A 22,853-nucleotide genomic window follows, 5' to 3' on the forward strand; every position below is an offset into this window, starting at 1 on the left:
GTTTTTCTTTCTAAGATTGTTTCAGTCATTCTGGACCCTTTGAATTTACATATGAATTTTGAAATCAGCTTATCAATTTCCGCAAAGAAGCCACGAAGAATTCTGATGAGGATTGCATTGAGTCTGTAGATCAACTTGGGGATTACGATTTTAACAATTTCATTCCTTCTCATGCATGAAATGGAATGTCCATCCACTTACACAGGTTTTCTTTAACGTCTTTCAGCCGTGTTTGTAGTTTCGTGTTTATCTTATTAGATTTGTTTCTAAGTTGTAAGTGGAATTTTCTCTATTGCAGTTTGTATGTTTCCTATTTCCGCTATAGCAAATTACTATAAATTCAGTGGCGTAAAACAACACAAGTTTATTATCTTACGGCTTTGGAGGTCAGGAGTCTGAAATAGGTCTCACTGAGGTAATATCAAGGTGTCAGCAGGGTTCTGGGTGAAAGTTCCTTTACCTGCCGTTTCCTGCTTCTAGAGGATCCCTGCGTTCCTTGGCCAGAAATTGCGTCACTCTGAGCTCCGCTTTTGTTGTCCTGTTTTTCCTTGACTCTGACTCTCCTTCCTCCCTCTTTCCATTGTAAGAACCCTCGTGATTACACTGGGCCCACCTAGATAATCCAGGATCATCTCCCATCCCATATCCTTAACTTAATCACATCTGCAAAGTCCCCTTTTCCACGTGAGGTCATGTATTCACAGGTGCTGGAGATTAGGGACATCTCTGGGGAGCCGTGATCCCGCTTACCACACAGTGTATAGAGATGCATTTGGTTTTCGTATATTGATCTCATATCCTGCTACCTGGCTGAGCTCATTATTAGTTCCAATAGTGTTTTTAGTGGATGAAAACCTAGGATCGTCTATGTACAGGATGATGTCATCTATGAATGAGGGTAGTTTTATTTCTTCCTTTCTACCCTGGTTGCCTTTTATTTCATTTTCTTGCCTACTTGTCTGGCTGGAACCTCTGCACAACATGGAATAGAAGTGGCAAGACTAGACAGCCTTGTCGTGTTCCTGGTCTTGGGGGAAAGCTTTGTCTTTCACCATTAAGCATGATGTTAGCAGTGGGGTAACATGCCCTTTTTCAGGTTGAGGAAGAATCCCTTCTATTCCTAGTTTCTAGAGTGTTTTTGTCGTGGAAGGGTGTTGAATTGTGTCAAATGCTTTTTTTCCATCTATTGAGCTGATCATGTGGGGTTTGGCCTTTATTCTATCGATAGGGTGAATTGGTTTTCAGATGTTAAATTTTAACCTTGCATTCCTGAGGTAAATCTCACTGGCCGTGGTCTAAGACTCTTTTTATATGTTGCTGGATTTGGCTTGCTAATACTTTGTGGAGTGTTTTTGTATCTATGTTCATAAGAGATATTGGTCTGCGATTTTTTTCCTTGTAACGTCTATGTCTGGTTTTGGTATCTGGGTAATGCTGGCCTCATAGAATGAGTTTGGAAGTGTTCCCTGCACTTCTGATTTTTGGAAGGGTTTATGAAGAATTGGTATTAACTTTTCTTTTAATGTTTGGTGTTCCTTTTTATATGGTCGTGTACCTCATTTCCCTTATGCCTTTTGTGTTTGGTTAATAAATGACCTATATTACTTCCCAGTATTTAAAGCAACTTTTTAAATTAGATTTAGTACTTCAGTCTAATGGGAATGATGTATGATGTGAAATATGGATCTAACGTTATATTTTCAGATTAATTGACATAACACTGTTGAGTGAATATCTGTTCTCCACCATGCTGAAAAGCTTCCTCTGTAAAACATTTTCATGTGTACAGTGGTCTGTTTCTGACCTCTCTGTTTCATTTCATTGTTCGTGCATCTATTCCAGATTCAGTACCACAATATTTTAATTTCTGTATGTGTTTTGATCAAAATTTCTATTACTCTTGAGTATTTTCTCTTCAAGATGAATTTTTTAAAATAAATTTATTTATATTTATATTTGGCTGCGTTGGGTCTTCGTTGCGATGCGCAGGCTTCTCATTGCAGTGGCTTCTCTTGTTGCGGAGCACGGGCTCTAGGCACGCGGGCTTCAGTAGTTGTGACATGAGGGCTCAGTAGTTGTGGCACACGGGCTTTGTTGCCCCGTGGCATGTGGGATCTTCCTGGACCAGGGCTCGCACCCACGTGTCCTGCGTCGGCAGGCTGATTCTTAACCACTGTGCCACCAGGGAAGCCCTTGGGGTGAATTTTTCAAGCAGCTTGTCAAATTCCACAAAACATTCTACTGGGGGTTTTTGTTGGCATTCCATTGCGTTTGTTGATTACTCTGGGGAAGAACTGACATCTTTACAACATTGAATCTTCCCATTCAGGGACAAGATACATTTCCCCCTTTGTTCTGGTGTTATATGAAGCTTTAGTATTTTCTTCATTTAGACTTTATACCTCTATTTGGTTTATTCTTGGCTTTCAATAGCGGTTGTGGATGAGATCTTTTTTCCTACTATATTTTCTAATTGGTTATTGATGATGTATTAAAAAGTTATTGATTTCTATATGTTATTTTATATCCAGAAATCTTCCTCAAATCGTACTAGTTTTCAATTAGTCTGTCAGTTGATGGTCTTGAATTTTCTAGGTATGCTTGCAAATAATTAGTTTTACCAAATTTTCTCCCAAATTTTTATCTCATTTTATTCCTCTATCAAGACTATTGCATTGTTTGTTACAGAATATTCAATATTTGTGGTGGTAATGATAGTCCTTTTCTTGTTCCTCACTTAAATGGGGATGCTTCTAATGTTTCTTCACTAAATATGATGATTGCTGTACATGTTTAGGAGATACTCTTTACTGAATTAAGGAAGTTTTCCTTCCCTTCTATTTCTTGTTTGCTTCTAAAGTTTTTGTTTGTCCCTTTTATCAGGAGTAGAGGCTGTTTCATTGCATGCCAATGGTGGGGGGGCATCTCCAGAGAGCATTTATTTATTTATTTATTGGCCTTGCTGCGAGGCATGTGGGGTCTAGTTCCCTGACCAGGGATTGAACCCGTGCCCTGCGCAGTGGAAGTGTGGAGTCCTAACCAATGCAACTCCAGGGAATTCCCTCCTGAGATTTTAAAAAAACTGATCCTCTTAATGCTGAGAAATGAGTGAGTAGCTTTTTCTTTTTTTTTTTAATCGGAGTATAGTTGCTTTACAATATTGTGTTAGTTTATACTGTACAGAAAAGTGAATCAGCTATACGCATACATATATCCCCTCTTTTTTGGATTTCCTTCTCATTTAGGTCACCACAGAGCATTGAGTAGAATTCCCTGTTCTGTACAGTAGGTTCTCATTACTTATCTATTTTATACGTACTATCAATAGTGTATTCAATTCCAATATCCCAATTCATCCCACCCCCCCCATTCCCACACCACGCTTTCCCCCTTAGTATCCATATGTTTCTTCTCTACATCTCTCTCCATTTCTGCTTTGTATATAAGATGGTCTATACCAATTTTTTCAGATTCCACATATATACGTTAATATACCGTATTTGTTTTTCTTTTTCTGACTTACTCCACTCTGTATGATAGTCTCTGTGTCCATCCATGTCTCTACAAATGACCCAATTTCATTTCTTTTTATGGCTGAGTAATATTCCATTGTATATATGTACCATGTCCTCTTTATCCATTCATCTGTCGATGGGCATTTAGGTTGCTACCATGTCCTGGCTATTGTAAATAGTGCTGCAGTGAACACTGGGGTGCATGTGGCTTTTTGAATTATGGTTTTCTCAGGGTATATGCCCAGTAGTGGGATTGCAGGGTCATATGGTAATTCTGTTTTTAGTTTTTTAAGGAATCTTATGTTCTCCATAGTGGCTGTATCAATGTACATTGCCAGCAACAATGCATGAGGGTTCCCTTCTCTCCACACCCTCTCCAGCATTTATTGTTTGTAGGTTTTTTGATGATGGCCATTCTGACCCATGTGAGGTGATACCTCATTGTAGTTTTTTTTTTTTTTTTTTTTTTTTGCGGTACGCGGGCCTCTCACTGTTGTGGCCTCTCCCGTTGCGGAGCACAGGCTCCGGCCGCTCCGCGGCATGTGGGATCTTCCCGGACCGCGGCACGAACCCGTGTCCCCTGCATCGGCAGGCGGACTCTCAACCACTGCGCCACCAGGGAAGCCCCTCATTGTAGTTTTGATTTGCATTTCTCTGATAATTAGTGATGTTGAGCATCTTTTCATGTGTTTGTTGGCCATCTGTATGTCTTTGGAGAAACGTCTGTTTAGGTTAGGGTTCTAATACTCAACCAATCTTGCATCCCTAGGGTAAGCCCCACTTAATCATGGCATATTAACATATTTAATACATTGCAGCAATCACCTTGCTCATATATTTTTGTGAAAGTTGCATCTGTGTTTAGTAAGATTGGCTTAGGGTTTTTTTTCTATTTGTGTTATTCCAACTTCATAAAGTGAATTGGGAGGCTTTCTAACTTTGTTCAGGAGGAGTTTGTTTCTTGAAGGTTTGACAGAATGCACTGGCTCCAAAGGAGCGATATGTCTTTTTTAAGAGGAGAATTTTTAAATTATCTTTTTATCTTTCCCCATTGTTGGTGGTTTAGCTTTTCTACTGCTTGAATCAGTAATTTGTGTTTTCCTTAAAAGTATCCATTTCATTGAGACTTTAAATTTTGTATTGATATGCGTCAAGTTTTGCTTATAATTTGAAAATCGTCTTGTTTGTAGTTTTTTTCCCTTTTTCATTCCTAATGGTATTCACTTATGTCCTTTTCTGGATGCTAAAGATTTGTGTGCTCTATTCATCTTTCTCAGGCTTTTAGCAGTCAGTTCTACTGGGTTTTTGTTATTCAACGATAGAAACTTACTGATTCCTCTGTGTAGGTGTGTGTTAAAGCCTCTTAAGTTGAATACTTACTTCGCTTACTTTTACTGCCTGTCTTCTAATAAATGTGTTTGTGGCTATAAACTGTCCTCTGTGAACTGTTGGCTGCACCCCACGGATTTTGATACGCAACGTTCTCAATGTCGTTAATTTATAAACAAAGTAACATTTATCTTGTGATTTACCCCTCAACTCTAGAGTTATTTAGAAAGGCATGCGTTTCTGGCTGTGGTTAATGAGCCCTGCGTCCACCGGCGCGGCCTAGGGACTAACCCCTCATGTAAGTTGAGGTCCCGCGCTGCGATGGGGCCCGGGGCGCACAGGTGGGCGACCACTTCCGCGCCGGGTCCGCGCGTAATCTCGCGAGCGCGGCCTTCAGCGCCGGGGCCACGCCCCTCCTCCACGATCCGGGCTCCAGGTGGACGCGGGCCTGAGAGGCGCGAGGTCTGAGGTGCGAGGCGCGAGGCGCCGGCGACGCGGCCCCGCCCCCGGCCTCCGCGGCGCTGATTGGCCGGTGGAGGGCGGAGGGGCGGCGCGAGCGACGGCCGCGCAGACCAATGGGCGTGCGCGCGCCGCCGCCGCCGCCCGCGCGGCCCTGAGGAGCCCAGGCGGCTGCGGAGTGGCGACGCGGCACCATGGGCAGGCTGCTGAGGGCCCCGGGGCAGACTCCGCTGCTGCCGCTGCCGCTGTCACTTCCACTGCTGCCGCTGCCGCTGCTGCTGCTGCTGCTGGCCGGAGGTGAGCGGGCGGCGGCGGGCGCGCGCTGGGCAGCACCGCGCCAACAAAGGGCTAGGCGGTCTCGGCTGGCGGCGGGGCGGGGCGGCCGCCCGCGGTCCGGGCGCTGCCGACGGCGCGGGGCGGGGGCTCGCGGTGCGTGTCCGGGTGACAGAGGGTCGCGGGGCCCCGCACTGTGGTGACGGCCGCGGGGGGCGAGCGCCGTGCCGGCACGTGCGCGGAGGTGACGGCAGGTGTGAAGGCGCGGGGGGAGGGGCGCGGCCACGGAGCGGCGTGTGCGGGGCGGGTCGCACGAGGACGTGTCCTGGCAGCGCGGCGAGCCCTCCGGGGCGGGGGTAGCGTTGGGGGGGGGGGGTTGTGCCCGCGCGTATGGTCCCGCCCGCCCCCCGGGTGCCTGCATTGGCTCCCGTCCTGCGGACTCGGCCCGCGGCGCTCCCCGTGCAGTCAGCCCGCGGGCCCGTGGTGCACACGTGTGTGTGTGTGTGTGTGTGTGTGTTTGGGTCCCAGCCGGCGGGGGGGGGGGTCTCTGCTTGATGATGACAGCAGAGCGGCCACTGCCCTGGGCCGTGGTGCAAAATCCCGGGGAAGGGCCACTGCCCCTGAGCGCGTCCCTGCGCCCAGCTCAGCGAGCGGACGCCTTCTGCACCATCAGTCCAGGATGAGTAAGGACACAGGTGGTGTGCATGAGAAATGGCATCCGTGTTTGTCTCAGTCGCTGCCCCACCTCTGTCCTTGCATACTTTAAGTCCTCTGTGGGAGAAGGTTAGGCTCACCAAATAAGTACTGCTTGTCCATTCTTTCTCTGTGTGGCAGCCACCCCAGAACTGGCCAGTGAAGTGAGTCAGGACCATGCCCAGCTGTTACGGTGCCTCTTCCTGGCTAGCCACAGATCACTGTGGGCAGCTGGGCTCCGTTTACCCCCTCTCCCGCCTCCGCCCCCGGGGCGCGCTCTCCGTGTGCCTGTGAGCACCCCTGTGCTTGGGTGGCGTGTGTCCAGCAGCGTGTCTCCCTTGCACACCGTAGTGTGGGCACCCCGCAAGGACACACAGACATGCAAGTGTGTGTGGTAGGGTGGTGGTGCTGGACCATTTCTGTTACAGCTGCCACTCCGGGGTGTGGGCCACGTGACAGATGCTGCCGGGCAGCTCCCCAATGGGCGTCTGCCGAGGGCTCAGGGATCCCTGGACTCAGAGCTGCTGATTAGGGGAAGGGTGGGGTGGGCTGATGGTGGAAATCAGAGAAGGGTGTTGGGACCAAGAGCAGATTGCAGGGGAGAAAAACATGGGGATTGTTGAGAGGCCTTGTGTTCCCCACCCCCTTACGATACAAGCCTGCTTCCTTCACGTGGTTCTGAGTCCGTTTGGGTCAGATTTTCAGTTCTTTGAGGCTGATTTCCAAATCCTTTTCACGTGCCTTCTTTTTCGCTCCTTTTCACTGGGAGTGATGGAAGTAGCGGAAAATTATAGGTGCTAGAGGAAAAAAAATCACAGGGAGTGTAATTCTGAAAGTTAAAATCAGGTGGGGGTCTCAAGGCAAATGAGTTGTTAAACGCAAAAGCAATTATACACGGAATGGTTAGGTCTCAGCCACTGTTTCGGTGGGCAAGCTTGAAAATAAGTAACTCTCGTAATTAGCTAAAGAATTACCCACTGCGAGAGCTTTTGAAAATATCAAGGTCTATATAAAAGAAAAATAGTCATCAGAGGGAAAAGGAACTTCAAGAAAATGGAAATGTTTATTGCAGAAAGAATGAAAAACCGGATTCCTCTTTTTCACACACAGCTTTTCAGCACCATTATCAGAACCTCTTTTAATTCCTATCAGACTGTTGGGAAAGATAGACAAGGACAGACTGTGACAGGTGGAGGAGAGAGGTTGAGAGAATGGGGACCCCGCCTAAGTCGTGCAAATGGTCGGGAATAGACCCAGCGCATTCATCGGACCACAGTGCTCTGCGCAGAGAGCTTCACCGACTAAAAAGTATTTTATCCCCAGAGGTGGGAAGTCAACAGGACTGCTGGTCAGACTTCCCCTGAGAGGGCACATGCAGGTTCCTTGTGGTCCGGGCTGGTCTGGCCAGCAGGACCGAGGCCACGTGGCTGCGACTCCTCTCCCATCACACGTCGGTTCAGCTCGCAGAGACACCTGTCGGGTTTTGACGAGGCAACGTGTGTTTGATCCTCCAGCGGTTTTGTGGAGGGTAAACTTCCAAGAATTCTTAAAGTCAGTTGTGCTTTTCTAAAACGGCTGAAGTAATGTCTTTCCCAGTAGGTAGATAACGAGCTTCACCTCTTGGCCGTCTCAAAGACCGCTGCTCTGGTGCCCCGGGAACCTGTACAGTTTTTGTCATGTAATTATTTCTCATCAATTGACTTTTTTCTTCCTGGACTGCGTGAGTTTTTCCGGATTCCTGTCTTGTAGAATGTGGTTCCCCCAACCCTGAGGATACCAAGTCTGAAAGTAGACCTGTTGTATCAGCTGGTATTTTATATAAAACTTGCATTACGTTTTCCAAACAGTGGTTATTTCCCCGAGGGCAGAGGCTGTCTTGTGTTCATTTCTGTGTCTCCAGAGAGGGCCTGGCACAGTACGTGGCACAGAATGGGAACTCGGGGGGGGGGGGGCCGCATTCCTCAGCAGTGAAAGTCTAATGCAGATGTTAGCTCCAGTACGATACTGCCGCCTGCCTGAAACCAAAGTAGGTCCTAATGAGCAGCATATCTGATTGGCAATATTATATGATTCTGACTATTTAAAAATTAGAAAGTAGCTCTTAACCTGAGTACCGTCGATCGACGAACTATTTCCAAACATAGGGTCTGTGCAGAAATAGAAATAAAGGGCTTCTTTGTGAAATGTAGGGGCCACTTTACCAACTTGAGGTCTTTCAGGAGAGGAGCCACCCTGTGGTTTGGGTTTCTCGTGGGGACCCTGAGCAGAGTGCTGGGAGGAGAGGGTGTCTTCAGGTCTGGCCTGTTTCCTTGCTCCTTAAGTCCTGTGAGGCATCCGTGCCATCCTGGGTGCTCTCTTCCTTACACATCCTTTGGATGAAGGGCACATAAAGAGTAGTTTTCTGGTCTTTCTTTACGGAGCACCTGCAGGACCTTTTTGTGAGGAGAAACCAGCTAATTACAGTGCTTCTGTTGGCTGGTTGTTTGACCTTAGTGTCATGAGGGCTCAGTTATCTCATCTGTAAAAGAAAAGGGTGTTGATTTGTTCGCTCTCGAACATGTCTTGAGCTCCTGTGACATTTCAGAGACTGTTGAGGCCCCGGCAGAACACAGGTGAAGCTGACACAGGACGCTCGACTCCGTGCTCGCTGCCGAGTGAGGGAGGCTGTAAGGTGGTCTGTGACAGTTCAGTGAGGAAGGTGCTGGGACGTGTCCAGAGGCGATGTAGTGGTGGGTGCCCCGCTGAGACCGTGGGGGCCGGGGTGGCTGCTCTGAGCTGAGGGTGGAAGCAGGAGTAGGAGTTAGGCGGGTTGGTGCAGGTGACCTGACGCGTCACCAGCTTCTTGTTAAAGGCTATTTGAGACTCTCCTGCTATCTATGTTTCTTCCCATTAATCTTAGTTTTTTCCTTCAGGTCACATAGAATAACTGATCTTTATTATTCACATCAACCTTTTGTTTTAACGCATTTGAAGATATCATTGTCGTTCTTAAACATTCTCTTCCTGGCCGAGAATGTCCCGGTTCTCTATCCTTCATGATACTTATGATTGTAGACTGCAGTGTGCTTTTTGCAGTGCAGTTTATACGCTGCACGGAGCTGGCCACTGGGTGGCCTTTGCAGGCTGGAGGAATTCTTGCCTTGCTCTACAGATGAGGAGACCAGGGTGCTGGTGGGGCGGACGTTCTCCTGGAGTCATTCAGCCAGGAAGCCAGGGTGCTTTCCTGCGCCACGCGCTCTTGCTGTGTCTGATCTCAAGACCTGTTTAATCCTCTTCAGCACACTTGTTATTTTGTTACGCCCCTTTCCCTGTACCCTGGACTGCTTTCCTTACGAGATGTTTTATTCGTGGCCCTGTGTTGTCCAGCTGGTGCGTAGCATACGAAGTCTCCGTCCCCCCCAGACACGTTCTCTGTTTTTTGTTTTTTGGGTTTTTTTTTTTTTGCGGTACGCGGGCCTCTCACTGCTGTGGCCTCTCCCGTTGCGGAGCACAGGCTCCGGACACGCAGGCTCAGCGGCCATGGCTCACGGGCCCAGCCGCTCCGCGGCATGTGGGATCCTCCCGGAACGGGGAACGAACCCGTGTCCCCTGCATCGGCAGGCAGACTCCCAACCACTGCGCCACCAGGGAAGCCCTGTTCTCTGTTTCTGATAGAACTCATTTCTGAGTCTGAAAAGCCCTTGTGTTCCTTAGCAGCCGCTCATTGTGCGGGCACACACAAAGCTTAGGGTTTACTACTTCACAAGGTGCTTATAAGGATTAAAATTCAGATAACGCTTACAAAGCATTTAGCACGTGGCACCAGTAGTGTTATTGTTTATCTTTATTATTAAACATCACTAAAAATGTCTATGAACTGCTGTTCGGCCACGTCATAGTGCGCTATAGGCGCAGAGTAGGAAATAAGTCTCGAAATTCCCTCTTTCTTACATCACTGAATGTTCGTTTTGGAAAAGAAAATTTGGAGGTCATTTCACCCACTTTCCTCATTTTTTGGATGAGGAAACTGCGGCCCAGCTTTCCGGAAGACTTACAGCAAGTTAGTGATATTTGTGTAATTAGTAATGACATTGTGAAACCAGCAAAGAGGGCTGTTTCCTGTTCTTAGTGAATGGGAGTGAGAGAGAAGGGAAAAAAGATGCCCTTTATTTTTGTTTTTTGTTTGTTTGTTTGTTTTGTAAATTAGAGAGGGGTCCAAGATTCCAAACAGACGTATCATTACCAGCTCTGGATGAGTTTGACCTGTGACCTCACATGGTTTTTGGTTTTTTTAAAAAATATTTATTTATTTGGTTGTGCTGGGTCTTAGTTGAGGCAGGCAGGCTCCTTAGTTGCAGCTCATAGGCTCCTTAGTTGTGGCTCGAGGGCTCCTTAGTTGTGGCTTACCTGCTCCTTAGTTGCAGCACATGGGCTCCTTAGTTGTGGCATACAAACTCTTAGTTGTGGCATGCATGTGGGATCTAGTTCCCTGGCTAGGGATTGAACCCAGGCCCCCTGCTTTGGGAACGCAGAGTCTTAACCATCACACCACCATGAAGTCTCTCACATGGTCTTAAAGACTGTGTGTTGCTGAAACACAGATCACATTCTTAATGCAGTTTTGGAAAATGTTCAGCCTAGGATAGGAGCCTGCAGAACAGTGTGCGCACAAGGTCCAGGGAAGCAGGGCCCCTTCTCCGCTGCCCTGCGCCCGCACAGCGTGGTGGAGAGTGGGTACTCAGCAAATGTTTCCTCCCTCTCTCCCGCCCATCTCCCTGTCTCGCCTTTGCCCCTGCTACAGGGAAGGAAGGCTAAGCAGTTTGGCCTTTTGGAGATGAGTACAGCGTCTCAATCGCCTCGCAGCCCCCTGGCGTCAGGAGTGTCCCTGAAGCCCCACCCTCACCCCTGGGCTCTTGGCTGTTGGAGATGGGTCTCAACCCTGTGCCGCTCTTCCTTCTTAACCACCGGCTTTCATGTCTGCAGGAACATCCCTGGTTACGTGTGCAGCCGGGTCCGAGGAGCCTGGCCCAGAGGGCCTCACCTCCACCTCCCTGCTGGACCTCCTGCTGCCCACTGGCCTGGAGCCGCTGGACTCGGAGGAGCCCAGCGAGGCCATGGGACTGGGGACTGGCCTGGGAGCCCCTGGCTCTGGCTTTGCCAGCGAAGAGAGCGAAGAGTCCCGCATCCTGCAGCCGCCGCAGTACTTCTGGGAGGAGGAGGAGGTGCTGAACGACTCTAGTCTGGACCTGGGACCCACTGCAGGTAGCACTCTCCCCTAAGATGTGGGCTGCTCACAGCCGCCAGGAGGCCTGGCACAGTGCCAAACAGCCCTTTCCTCCGCCAGATCATCTCCTCTCCCTCTCGACCCGCGTTCACCCTCTGCTGTCCATCTGCACCTCAAAGCCAGGTGTCTGGGCTCTGAGGGTCTTATTGGCCCAGGAGGCCATTTTTACTTTTGTAATACTTAACTTCTGTGCTCATGTAATTCAGTGTAATGCTTGTAGGCTGTGGGGTAAAGAATATTATCCCTGTCTTCAACATGAGGAAGCAGAGGCTGAGAGAGGTGAAAGCACACCTGAGGTCATACAGCTGTCGAGATGATCAGTGCTGATTCAAGCCGAGGTCTGTCCAAGGTCTCGGGTTTTGTTTGTCTTTTCCCTCTTCTGTGCTGTATTGTCTCTGTTTAAGGTTCCTGGAGGTCAGCAGATCCCGTGTCCCTCCTTGGGTCTTAGAGCCCCACAAGGCATTCTAGGTGCCCTTCCCTCGGCCCTGCACCAGAGCTGGGGTCTGGCTCACAGAGCGAGCCCGAGGCCTGGAGCCAGCAGCGCACGCAGCTGTGGGCTGATCGCAGGTGCAGCAGAGCGTGCTCGCCGTGCTTCCAGCTACAGCAGCTGTGCGAACGTTCTTGGCCGGCAGGAGCCCGTTTTTAAGCACTGGACTGTCAAACTGTGTGTGCACATGCATGGGGTTGGGGTGTTCCAGAATTTAGCACTGATTTTCCTTTTTTAAATATATAGTATTTTGGGGCTTCCCTGGTGGCGCAGTGGTTGAGAGTCCGCCTGCCGATGCAGGGGACACGAGTTCGTGCCCTGGTCCGGGAAGATCCCACATGCCGCAGAGCGGCTGGGCCCGTGAGCCGTGGCCGCTGAGCCTGCGTGTCCGGAGCCTGTGCTCCGCAATGGGAGAGGCCACGACAGTGAGAGGCCCGCGTACCACACACACACATACAAATATATATATATATATATATGTATATACATATATATATAGTATTTTGGACTTATGTTCTGTAATTACAAAAATGATACATGAAAACTGTAGAAAATATGACAAATACAAAAATAACACAAGGAAGAAAATCCACCCATGACGTCAGAACTGAAAGATAATTAGTGCTAGTAGTTTGGGGTACATCCCTCCAGTCTCTCTTATATGCAGATTGGAATCATTTTTTCCACTTAAAATATTTCTGAAATTTACTTTCACATCATTAACTATCTTTTATAACTTGGTTTTCAGTGACTGCGTAGTGTTTCTTCATGTAGATCATGACCCTCAGTATGAAACGGTTCCCTGTTATTGAATATTTAGTTTGTTTCCAGTCTTAATGATGCTGCAAATATCCCTATATATTTTTGCACTTTTCTGATGGTTCCTTAGGATAAATTTCTAGAGTAAAATTGCTAGGGCTAAAGATGTATCAATGAGCGTCCCACCCAGAAACAGAAGACACAATCAAAGTAAGGTAATCCAAGGAGGTTGTGGTGTGTTTTTTTGTTTGTTTTTTGACAGATCCTCCTCAGGTTTATTTGTACAAATAGCACAGGAGGACACCAGCCCCGTGCAGACAGCAGCCCACCGGTCACACCAGTCCTTCTGTCCTCACGTTGGCAGATAAAGGCCTCCACTCTGTAGCCTCTGTGGGGGCCTGGGCACCCTTGGGAGCCGGAACTGGAGCCGCGGCTGCACCTGCCGCTGCAGCCTTGGCCTGGGACTTTGGCCAGCAGAGCCTGAGACCCTTGGCGATTGGGCACGAGCACGTTTCCTGAGCTTGGGGTGAGCAGTGTAGGCAGGTTGACTGAGCTTGCGGGCGCGGCCCTTTGGGATCTTGGGCTTGACCTCCTCGGGCTTTACGAGAGCCTTGATATCCTCAGCAGCGCACTCACGGCCTTGGCGTTGCTGGCCTGCATCTTCTTCTGGCCCTTCTTGTGCTTCTTGGCAAAGTGTGTGTTCCTCAGGAACTTGGGGTCCACCCCCTTAAGAGATTCGTGTCGTTGTGATTGGGGTTTCTTGATGCCGTTTCTGTGGCATTTTCGGGACTGGTTGTGCGTGGTGTGGTTCTTGGGCTTGGCCACGTTTGCACCGGGGCCCGCGGATCCCGAAGCGCCTGGGGCTAGAAGAGACCAAGGAGGTTTATTTATAGACCAGTGTACTTACCAGGGGATGGCAAACCCAGAGGAGTTCAGGGATGCCAGCAGAGGAGCGCTCAGCGCCCCACACCCACGGGACAAAGAAAGGGACACATGACAGGAGCCTGCGAGGACAGAGGGGTGGGGAGCAGTGGTCCTGATACGCGCAGTGAGGCGACGGGGAAGAAAGTGGAAGATAGATGCCCGGCCTCTGGCTCCTCCCGTCTCCTGCCAGGGTCCCCGTTGCTCTCCTTCCCCTGCCTCTGTGGAGGAGTCCAGGCAGGAAGCAGGGATGTGTCCCGGTTCGTGTGATTCACTGGGTCGGTCCCCGGGCAGAGGACGGGGTGGAGAAGGGTGGGGAGTGCGCGTGGGAGTGGGTGTATCTGACACAGAGGATGAGGATCTTTGCACAGGCTCCTGTTCCGCATTTCCCAGGTGACCTCCAGAAAGGTCGCTCCAGCTTGCGCACCCGTCAGAGAGGGGAATGCATGCCAGATTTTGACCCCTTCCCATCACTGAGTTTTGTCACTTGGAGATTTTTGTCAATTTGATAGGCAAAATTATAATGGCCTTTGATTACTAGTAAATTTAACTGAAGCATCTGTAAGTGAAACCCGTACACACTGAGTATATTATATTCATTGTGACCATTTATCTTTTTTTTTATTTGAAGCAAGGGCAAGTAAGAGCAGGCTTTGGAGTCGGGCAGATTCCAAAGTTCCAGCACTGCCATTCAGTAGCTGTGTGACTTTTGGCAGGTAACAACCTAAGCCTCAGTTTTGTCTTGTAGGAAATAGTGTCACAGTGTCCTGAGGTTTAAATGCAATAGTACGTTTAAAGTGCTAAACACATCGTTAAGTACTCTGAAGATATTAGCTAGTATTATTACTTTTCCTTTTTTTTCTGTTGAGGCTTTAATTTTTTTATCACTGTACAAATCTTCTTATGAAAAAGATACAACCTTTTGACAAAAATAGAAAATTTTTTTCCAGTTTAGTAATTTTATTTTTATTATAGTAACATTTGACATACATAAGTGAGGATTTTTATAAGCTTGGACAGTCTTTCTTTTGAAATGTTTTCATGTGTTTTTCTTTATGTTTAGAAAAGCCTGTCCCTCCGTGAGATAGACGCTCGTTTATGTCTTGTATTCTTTTTCAGCTTAAATTTTACTTGTAACTTGCTGCCAGCTGTCATCTGTTTGCGTTGTGGTGTAGGGTGAGGATCGAGCTCATCTCCCCATGTAGCAGGCCTGTAGCTACAGCAGTGTTCCTTGATAAATCTGTCCTCTCCTCGTTGAAAAGAAGTGCACTTTCCCCTCGCGCTAGACAGTGCTGTGTACTGGGGTCTTCCCTTTTGTCCAGACTCGTGGGATTTTAGTGTGAGAGTAGCCGTCATCGTTCGAGAGCCTCGGTCTGGAGGGAGCAGCTGTGTGCCACCTGTCCTCGGATCCCAGTGGGATGCCCCTGGGCCTGGATGGGCTCCGTTTCGTCTGCCCACTGCCCCACCCCCGTGCATCCCCCCTTCTTTTTCTCTCATGTCGTTTCTCTTCTCCCAGTGGCTTCTCTGGGGCTCACTGAGTGTGGCCAGGTCCTCATGCCAGCTCCATGCAGGTGTGTTTCCTGTGTCTGCTGTTCACGCCTGATAGTTGGGGACGTGCATGCCCTGGGAGTGGGGGGCGGGGAGGGCTTAGTCCTTGCTCCTTTCCTGCTGCTCTGTTTGCCCACCGTCCTGCCCTTTCCTCAGCTCAGTCTTCTCCAACACCCCGAGGAGATGTGTGCAGAAAGGGGGCCAGGGAATAAAGGCCAAACGTCTTGGCGCTGCAGAAAACGCCCTTGACAGTCTGGCCCAGCCTTATCCCCGGCCCCATCTCCTCCCCTCCTGCGACTGCATCGTCTCATTAGCCTGTTGTCCGCCCTGCATGGCAGACGTAGGACTGATGCACAGGGACGCTAAGCGCTTTGCCCAAGGTCACCGCTGGTGCTGGTGCGTGATGGGGCTGCATTGAGAATCAGTGTCTTCTTACTGACAGTGGCTCAGGCCCATCCCCCAAGCCCGCGACGCCCTTATACCCAGTCCCACCTGCTCAGCGTGTTCCTCTCCACCACGACTGCCTGCTGGGCTGTGTCCTGCTTCAGCACTTATCTGGAGAGATGCGGCCTCTGAGAGGCTCTTCCAGCTCCCCCAGGTGACGGGGCCACTGCAGGTGGCTGGGCTGGTGGTGCTCTGGCCCAGGGGCTGAAGTCCAGTCTGTGTACCTCTCAGCAGGCCCTGGGCTGGATGGAAGGCACACCGTTTCCTAATTCATCCGCCAGTGGGGACGTCCTTGTGCTGGCGACGGCCCTGAGGTCAGTCTGCTCGTTCCTGCCTCCGTCTTCTCACAGCGCACGATGCTGTGCTCTGAGGACGCGACAGAGGCAAAGCGTTCGGGCTGTGGGGCTGATTTGTACAGGAAGGGGTCGTGTGTGCCGCTCCCCCCCGCCCTCTGCTCCCAACCTGGGAAGTCAGAGGCTTCCCGCCAGGGGTCTCTGGGAGGAGGGAGGGCATCACTCGTGGCGTTTGCTGCTCAGGTCGGGGGGGGGACAAAGAGAGAGGCCTGCTAAGGGCCTGCCAGGGTGGGGAGTCTGCCCAGAGTTCAGTGCCAACCTAGCAGGCCCCTGGGGACGGGGGTCGCTCCATGCAGCAGTGGCTGTGAGGGCTGGGGGCCGTACAGGACATCCTGGGCCGTACAGGACATCCGACCCAGGAATTGAATGCCAAGTTGTGCCAGGCGCCAAGTCAGGTGTTGTAGAGTGTTCCCTCCTTTAATCTTCAGAGAAACAGTTAAGTCTGTATTGTTACTCCCACTGGACCAGTGGACAAACTGAGGCTTACAGAGTTTGGGTAACAGCTCCATGAGCGTAAGAACCAGAGTTTAAACCCGAGTTGTCAGACTCCAGAGCCTTGGCTCTTTGTGTCGTGTTGCCTGTCAGCTCAGCAGTTTTACTGGAGACCAGCAGTAACGTCTTCGGTTTTGTGTAGGACTTACCACCATTTTTTCATAGCGTTTTCTCTTTGCTTAGCTCACCGAACTTCACAGCCGCTCTGTGGGGTCAGCAAGGCAGCACTTACTGTCTTTGCTTCACACGTGGTGAAACTGAGGCCAAGAAAGCTTGTTAGCTTTGCCCGAGGTCACACGGCTTGTGTGCGGCAGAGCCGAGTCTGGGCTCAGGGCCTCCCGAGCAGGTCTTGCCCTGAGAGCACACGGGTGGTGTGTGTCAGAGAGGAACCAGTGCCTCTGATTGTCACTGGAGCCCTGTTCTGCGTCTCCTTCTAGTTCGTTGGGCCTGGAAGAACTGGAGCTAGCACCTTTTCCTCCTGTAGCAGCGATCCCTGGGGGCCCGACGGCAGAGCAGCTGCCTGGCCAGTGATGAGGGCCGTGACCTTGTGTGGGTCCCTTTTCTAATCTTGCCTTCAGTCTCCTCATCTGAAAGTGAGACCATGGGAGTGATAGATTGAAGTCTTTTCCAGCTTTAAAATATTATGATTCTCTGACATTTCGGGTGGGAAGAGTGGTCTCTACAAAGTAGGGAAAAGAAATGGAACGTAAATCACCACTCTCCCAGCTAATCAAGCCAGCCTGAAACCTGATCAGTTAGTTCATGGAAAACTGCTAGTGACTCGGAATAGTTTCCCAGGTTACCTCTCCATCCCCAAACTGCCCTGCTGCCGCCTCACCCCTTTCACTTTCCAGTCTCCTTAGTAACATTCTCTGCACGCAGCCTTCATCTTCCCAGTGAGCAAGCTACTTAGTGTGCTACAGGACAAGAGATGACTCTCTGGAACCCCAACTCAAACAGACCCACAGACCTGTGTGAGAGAGGGGTGTGTATCGGCTTGTAAGGGATCGGTTGTTTCCCGCCCAGGCAGGTGGGGTCCAGGTGTTGAAACGGCATCAGAAGCTGCCTCAGCCCATCGTGCTTTGCGTCCCCTCGTCGGTTCACTCTTAGGCGGTCGTTCTCTGTGGTAGCTGCGCGAGGCCCTCCATCACTCTGCTGTCATCCTCCTGTCACTTAGCAGCCCCAGCACTTCTGGGGAAGACTCAGGTGGAGGCTCATTGGTCTGGTCTAATCTGGGTCCCGAGTCCCCACGGCCCCACACTTTGGGACCAAGAAGAGGGAAGGAGGGCCCCCCAGAGGAGAATCAAGGTGCCATTAACAGAAAGGGGGATGAAATGATGGCCTCGAGTAGGGTCATTCCTAAGTGCTTACGTTTCTTCAGTCATCGTCACACACAGTTCTTTTTTTTTTCCCTCACGGCGACCTGATGCAGCCTTAAATGCAGCCTGAGTATCTCTGTCTCATGGCGGAGGCGACTGGCTTAGGGAGGTTCACGGGTGGTTTGAGGTTGTGCGGGTGATTGGTGGCAGAGTGGCTCTCAGCTCTGAGGTGTCTGCTTCAGGACCCGCTCCTTCTCTGTGTGAGCTCCTCCCTCACGGTACTTCAGTTACTGTTCGTCTGGAGTGAATTTGTGGAAACCAGATCATCAAAGCAGCTGTCTGCTGGGGTGTGGAAATGGTTTCAGTACAGCGGTCTTGTTGGGTCGTATCTGTTATGCAATGATTTGACCTTCCGGGTCACTGCCCACACTTCAGGCATGTTTCCTGACAGTAGCACTTCAGCTGGACACCAAAAAAAGAAAGGAAACGCAAAAAGCTCCGTATTTTTGATTTACGCTAGTAAGTTTCATCGTATGAAAGTCAGAAACATGCAACAAGTTACAAAAAAATTCATAACTCCATTACCAACCCAGAGTCTGGGCACAGCGACATTCTGGTGTGTCTCTTACTGGACTTTCAGATAAAATACGCTTTTATGAAAAATGGAATTCGAGGGCACAGATCTTGCGGTTTCACTTACGCACATCTTTCCCAGGCAGCAAACACAGTTCTCCAGCCTCAGCTTTGAGGCCGAATTGGCATCCCAAGTGTGGACGGGCTGCCCCTGCCATGTGAAAGCAGGAGCGTCCCATGAGCCGTGCCCTGACAAGAATCCTTGACACTGAATCGTCATGAGCATCCTTAATTGTTGCCTTAGCGTGCGTTTGTGGAAGACAAGTGATAGGATCAGGGTGTTTGTCTTCACAGCTTTTTGTTCATGCTTTCCCCTCCAGACTGAGGCCCGATTTCTGTTCCCATCAGCAGCAGGTGGAGTGCCTGTTCCCGCGCTCACCCGGTACCGAGTATGGTCCTTAAATGCACTCCTATGTTGTCAGGTTGGTAGTCCAAAAGGTTTATCATCTGGTTTAATTTGTATTTCTTTGATGACTACTGAGGTTGACCATTAAAAAGTCATGTTTAATTTACTGGAAGCTTCCCTTGCACCTCTGTTTTATACAAATCTATTGTGAATTTTGTGAATGTTTTTGTAAATATTAACAGTTGAATAACTGGCTTGCGTGTTGCACTCAGGGGACAGTTTTCAGTGATTTGACATTAACCTAAAGGGATGTTTAAAGTGATCTTTCGAGGCCAGTGGCCCTGATGCCTGTTTTAATTCCTTGTCTTAAAGAGAGGAATCAGTTCATTACCGTTTCAGCTGAGGCCGAAGGTCACATGAGAGGATGGCCACCCTGGAAGGCAGAAATAACGTCCGGTGCAACCTTGATAAAAAGGGAAAAAGACCTACAAAACTTGGGTGACATATTAGCAGGAAAAAAATGCGACATGATCTATTGAGGGAACAAAAGCCAGCACTGTAGTGAGATTAAGAGAAAAACAAAAAGGCCTAGACGCAGCTTACGTGCCGACACTGGGTGAGTTAAGAGATCTTCCTTTACCCTCTGATCCGTTAGCCTCCGGTTAGTCAGTCGTGTTCAGTGTTTAACAGTCCCTTCACCAAACATTTACTGCATGCCTACTCTTGATTTCATGACCACCTTAAAACTGGCGAATCCAGAATTTTCACAAGAGGAGATAAATGACAAGGGAAAGGGTTGAGAATAAGGAATAATTACGGTTATGTAGCCCCAGGAAAAGAAGGCTAAACTGGGGCAACTAAGAGAATATGTAGGGTTTTTTCCCCCTGAGGAAGATGCTTCCCAGGTTCTCCTCATTTAGCAGATAAAACAGAAATGGGCTTAAGTTGTAAGCGAACCATCCCAGTTGGGTTTAAGGAAATTGGGGAGAAAAGAAGCCAATGACACAGAAATGTCTCCCTAAGGAGGCCAAGACATGTTCTTGAAGAAGATTGCAGCCCATTTTTCTAGACGTTGTCTAAAAATTCCCTTCCAAATAATTTGCCCTCATGCATACATAATTCTGCCATTTGCAGTCTGTACAGTTTTATTTGTGTTGTAATAAAGATAAATAAGAAATTCGCTCTATTGAGTTACCATTAAAGTAACTTACAGCAATGCCATCATGCCTCGGCCAAGGGCCAAGGCCCATCAGGGAACCTCCCAGGTCCTTCTGCTGTCAGGACCCTGGACTCCTCGGGGTCCCGCCGCAACTACACCTCAGCACACACCCGTGTGCCTGGCTGTGTGCTGAGCTCTGGGATGCAGAACCTGCACGTGACTTTCAGGGGAGGAAAGAATGCCTCGGTGGGCCCAGGGTTGTGCATCCCTTATGTCATTCATTTTAGCCTCACGTTCCAGAGTGGTGGCTGTGCGGAGCCCCCGGGCCGGTCACCCAGAATCCCAGCCCCCCTTGCAGAACTCTGAAGCTTGGCCCTGGCTCTTACATGTCACCCAGGCTGGTGACCGAAGCCCAGCTTCAGAGGATCGGGACCAAGGGGATGATGCTGCTGCGTCAGCTGAAGCTAGCTCTGGCGCTGCCTGGCTGACCGGGAACGTGTCTTGAGAGACTGGCTTCGACCACACGAGAACCTGAGGTTGGCAGCTTCACAGCTGCAACAGGTCTGGGCCTCACCACGCAGAGCAAGTGTCATCCTTTCTCTGAGCTTTGCTCTGCATCTGTGAAAGCAGGGCTGTGGGCCTGCTGATGTCACAGGACCCCACTCTGGAATGCGCAGGCCTGATGTTCCCCAGGGCTCTGGGGAAGATGTCGTTTCCAGCGGAGCCACTTGGGCGTGCTGTTGCTCCCCGCACTGTCGGCCGGTGTTTCAGGCAGGGGAGCTGATGGGGGCAGGTGCATTGGACGAGGTCCCCGGTGGGCCTCTGGTATCTCAGGGATAGTGAGGGCACCTGGCTGGCTGAGCCCCGGGCAGCGTGGCCACTCCTTGACCCTCCACCCTTTGAGGCCAAGCTGGAGCCTCCGCCTGGGGGACCTGCTCTGTGAGGGACCTTTACTGTCTCTCCATTGCCCCCGCTGTGACCGCCCTCCGGGGCACAGGGACAGGCTTTGACTTGCTTTCAGGCTGTCGCGAACGTGTCTCCTGGGCATCTCTGCTTGCTCACACCTGTGTCCAGATATGTGGTGTGTTTGTCCCTGACAGGCTATTGGGGTTTGTGGAACCCTACTCCAACGCCTGAAGCAGGTGGAAAAGGAGGGCAAAGCCTGGGCTACTAGCAGGATGGAGCACCACTCTCCACGTCCACGGGGCTGTCAGTGGACAAGTGTCTGGTCTGGTGTCCAGGATTTGGGGCATCAGGCCATGCTTGCTGCTGCTCCCGGAGACGGGAGCGCTGGTAGGGGCCACCTCGCCTGGGGAGGAGACCCATTCCCTCCCTTCATCCTGCAATTTCTGGTGCATTTTCTCCATGACCTCCCTCTAGCCCTACCCCCTCCCTCCAGTCCCCTCCTCCCCCTCCCTCCAATCCTCTCCCCCTCTCACCAGTCCCCTCCTCCCTCCTCCCAGCAGTCCCCTTCTACCCGCTCCAGTCCCCTCCTCCCTCCTCCCAGCAGTCCCCTTCTACCCGCTCCAGTCCCCTCCTCCCTCCTCCAGTCCCCTCCTCTCCCCCCTCCAGTCCCCTCCTACCCGCTCCAGTCCCCTCCTCCCTCCTCCAGTCCCCTCCTCTCCCCCCCTCCAGTCCCCTCCTACCCGCTGCAGTCCCCTACCCCCTCTTCCCAGTAGTCCCCTTCTCCCACCTCTTCACTCTGCCCATCTCCATCCCTCTCCTTTTCCTCCATTGTCATTTTACTCCTGGTCCCTGCAAGGTGAGTGCTGAGGCTTCCTCATTCCTCCAAGGTCGCTACCCTCTGGAATCTTGGTCTTCCTCCCTTGGACACCTGAGTGGGACGAACGCTCCGCTTCTTCCCCCCTGGGATTGTTCACCTGCCTTGTGCACCTGTATTCCTTTCTCCTGGAGGTCAGAAACTGTTACTCCACACAGCCTGCCCTGTCCCCTGCCTTCTCTGTTTTCTGGTGGGTAACTTTGTGTTTGCAGAAAACTTCCAAGAATAATTCCCATATACCCTTCACTTAGATCCCCCATTATTAACATTCTGTCACATCTGCTTTGTTATTCTGTGTATGTATATGTGGATGTATATACGAGAGTTTTTCCTAGATCACTTGACAATAAGCTGCAGGCAAATTCCCCTTGACCCTTAAGTACTTCAGTGTGTATTTCTTAGCAAAGACATTGTTACCAAACCACAGTACCAAATCAGGAAATGGACATCGATACAATACTGTTACATAACTACAAACTTCATTCAAAGTTTGCCAGTTTTCCCAGCAATGTCCTTAGTAGCAAAAAAAAAAAAAAAAAAAGTTACTGTTTCCACTTCGCTGTTCAGTCCAGGATCATGTCCTGCATTTAGTTCTCATGTGTCTTCCGTCTGTTTTATTCTGGAACACTCCAGTCTGTCTTTCAGGATTGTGATGTTTGCTTTTTTAAGGAGACAGGCCAGTTATTTTGTAGAAGACTTCTCAGTTTTGGTTTGTCTAGTGTTTCCTCGTAATTAGATTCAGGTTCTGCATTTTTGGAAGGAATGTCATACACGGTTTTTCTTTCTCAGTTCATCAGCGCGCGGTTACTCTTGGACAAGGCTCAGTTTCTGTGCTTGTTAGTCTACATTCACATTCGGATCCACTCCCCTGGGACCACCGTTTCCATCCCACCACGGTCTGTCCCCCAGCTGCCCCTGTGTCACCTCCTGTCATACTTCTGTAGTCTGTGCCCCCAGTGGGCGTCCCATTAGTTCTCATTTCTGGTGTAAGAGGCATTTCCCATATTCAGATCATATGCAGGCTTGTCAACAGATGATTGGTCGTTTCCTGCCTCTCTCCTGGATCCTGACTTACCACTC

At 50.0% G+C, this 22,853-nt stretch overlaps 1 protein-coding gene across 3 annotated transcripts in view; it reads left to right on the top strand.

The window, feature by feature from the left end:
* The first annotated feature begins 5,433 nt into the window (after positions 1–5,433).
* Positions 5,434–22,853, top strand: part of PODXL2 (podocalyxin like 2) — a 31,809-nt gene continuing 14,389 nt past the window's right edge. For all 3 annotated transcript variants that reach the window (XM_030849244.2, XM_060308745.1, XM_060308746.1), the window contains exons 1-2: positions 5,434–5,600; positions 11,232–11,510. In XM_030849244.2, the coding sequence (XP_030705104.2) occupies positions 5,498–5,600; positions 11,232–11,510 (382 nt within the window). In that variant the 5' untranslated portion in view covers positions 5,434–5,497. The remainder of the gene's footprint in view (positions 5,601–11,231; positions 11,511–22,853) is intronic.

This window comes from Globicephala melas, chromosome 11 (genome assembly GCF_963455315.2).
Source record: "Globicephala melas chromosome 11, mGloMel1.2, whole genome shotgun sequence".
Lineage (NCBI taxonomy): Eukaryota > Metazoa > Chordata > Mammalia > Artiodactyla > Delphinidae > Globicephala > Globicephala melas.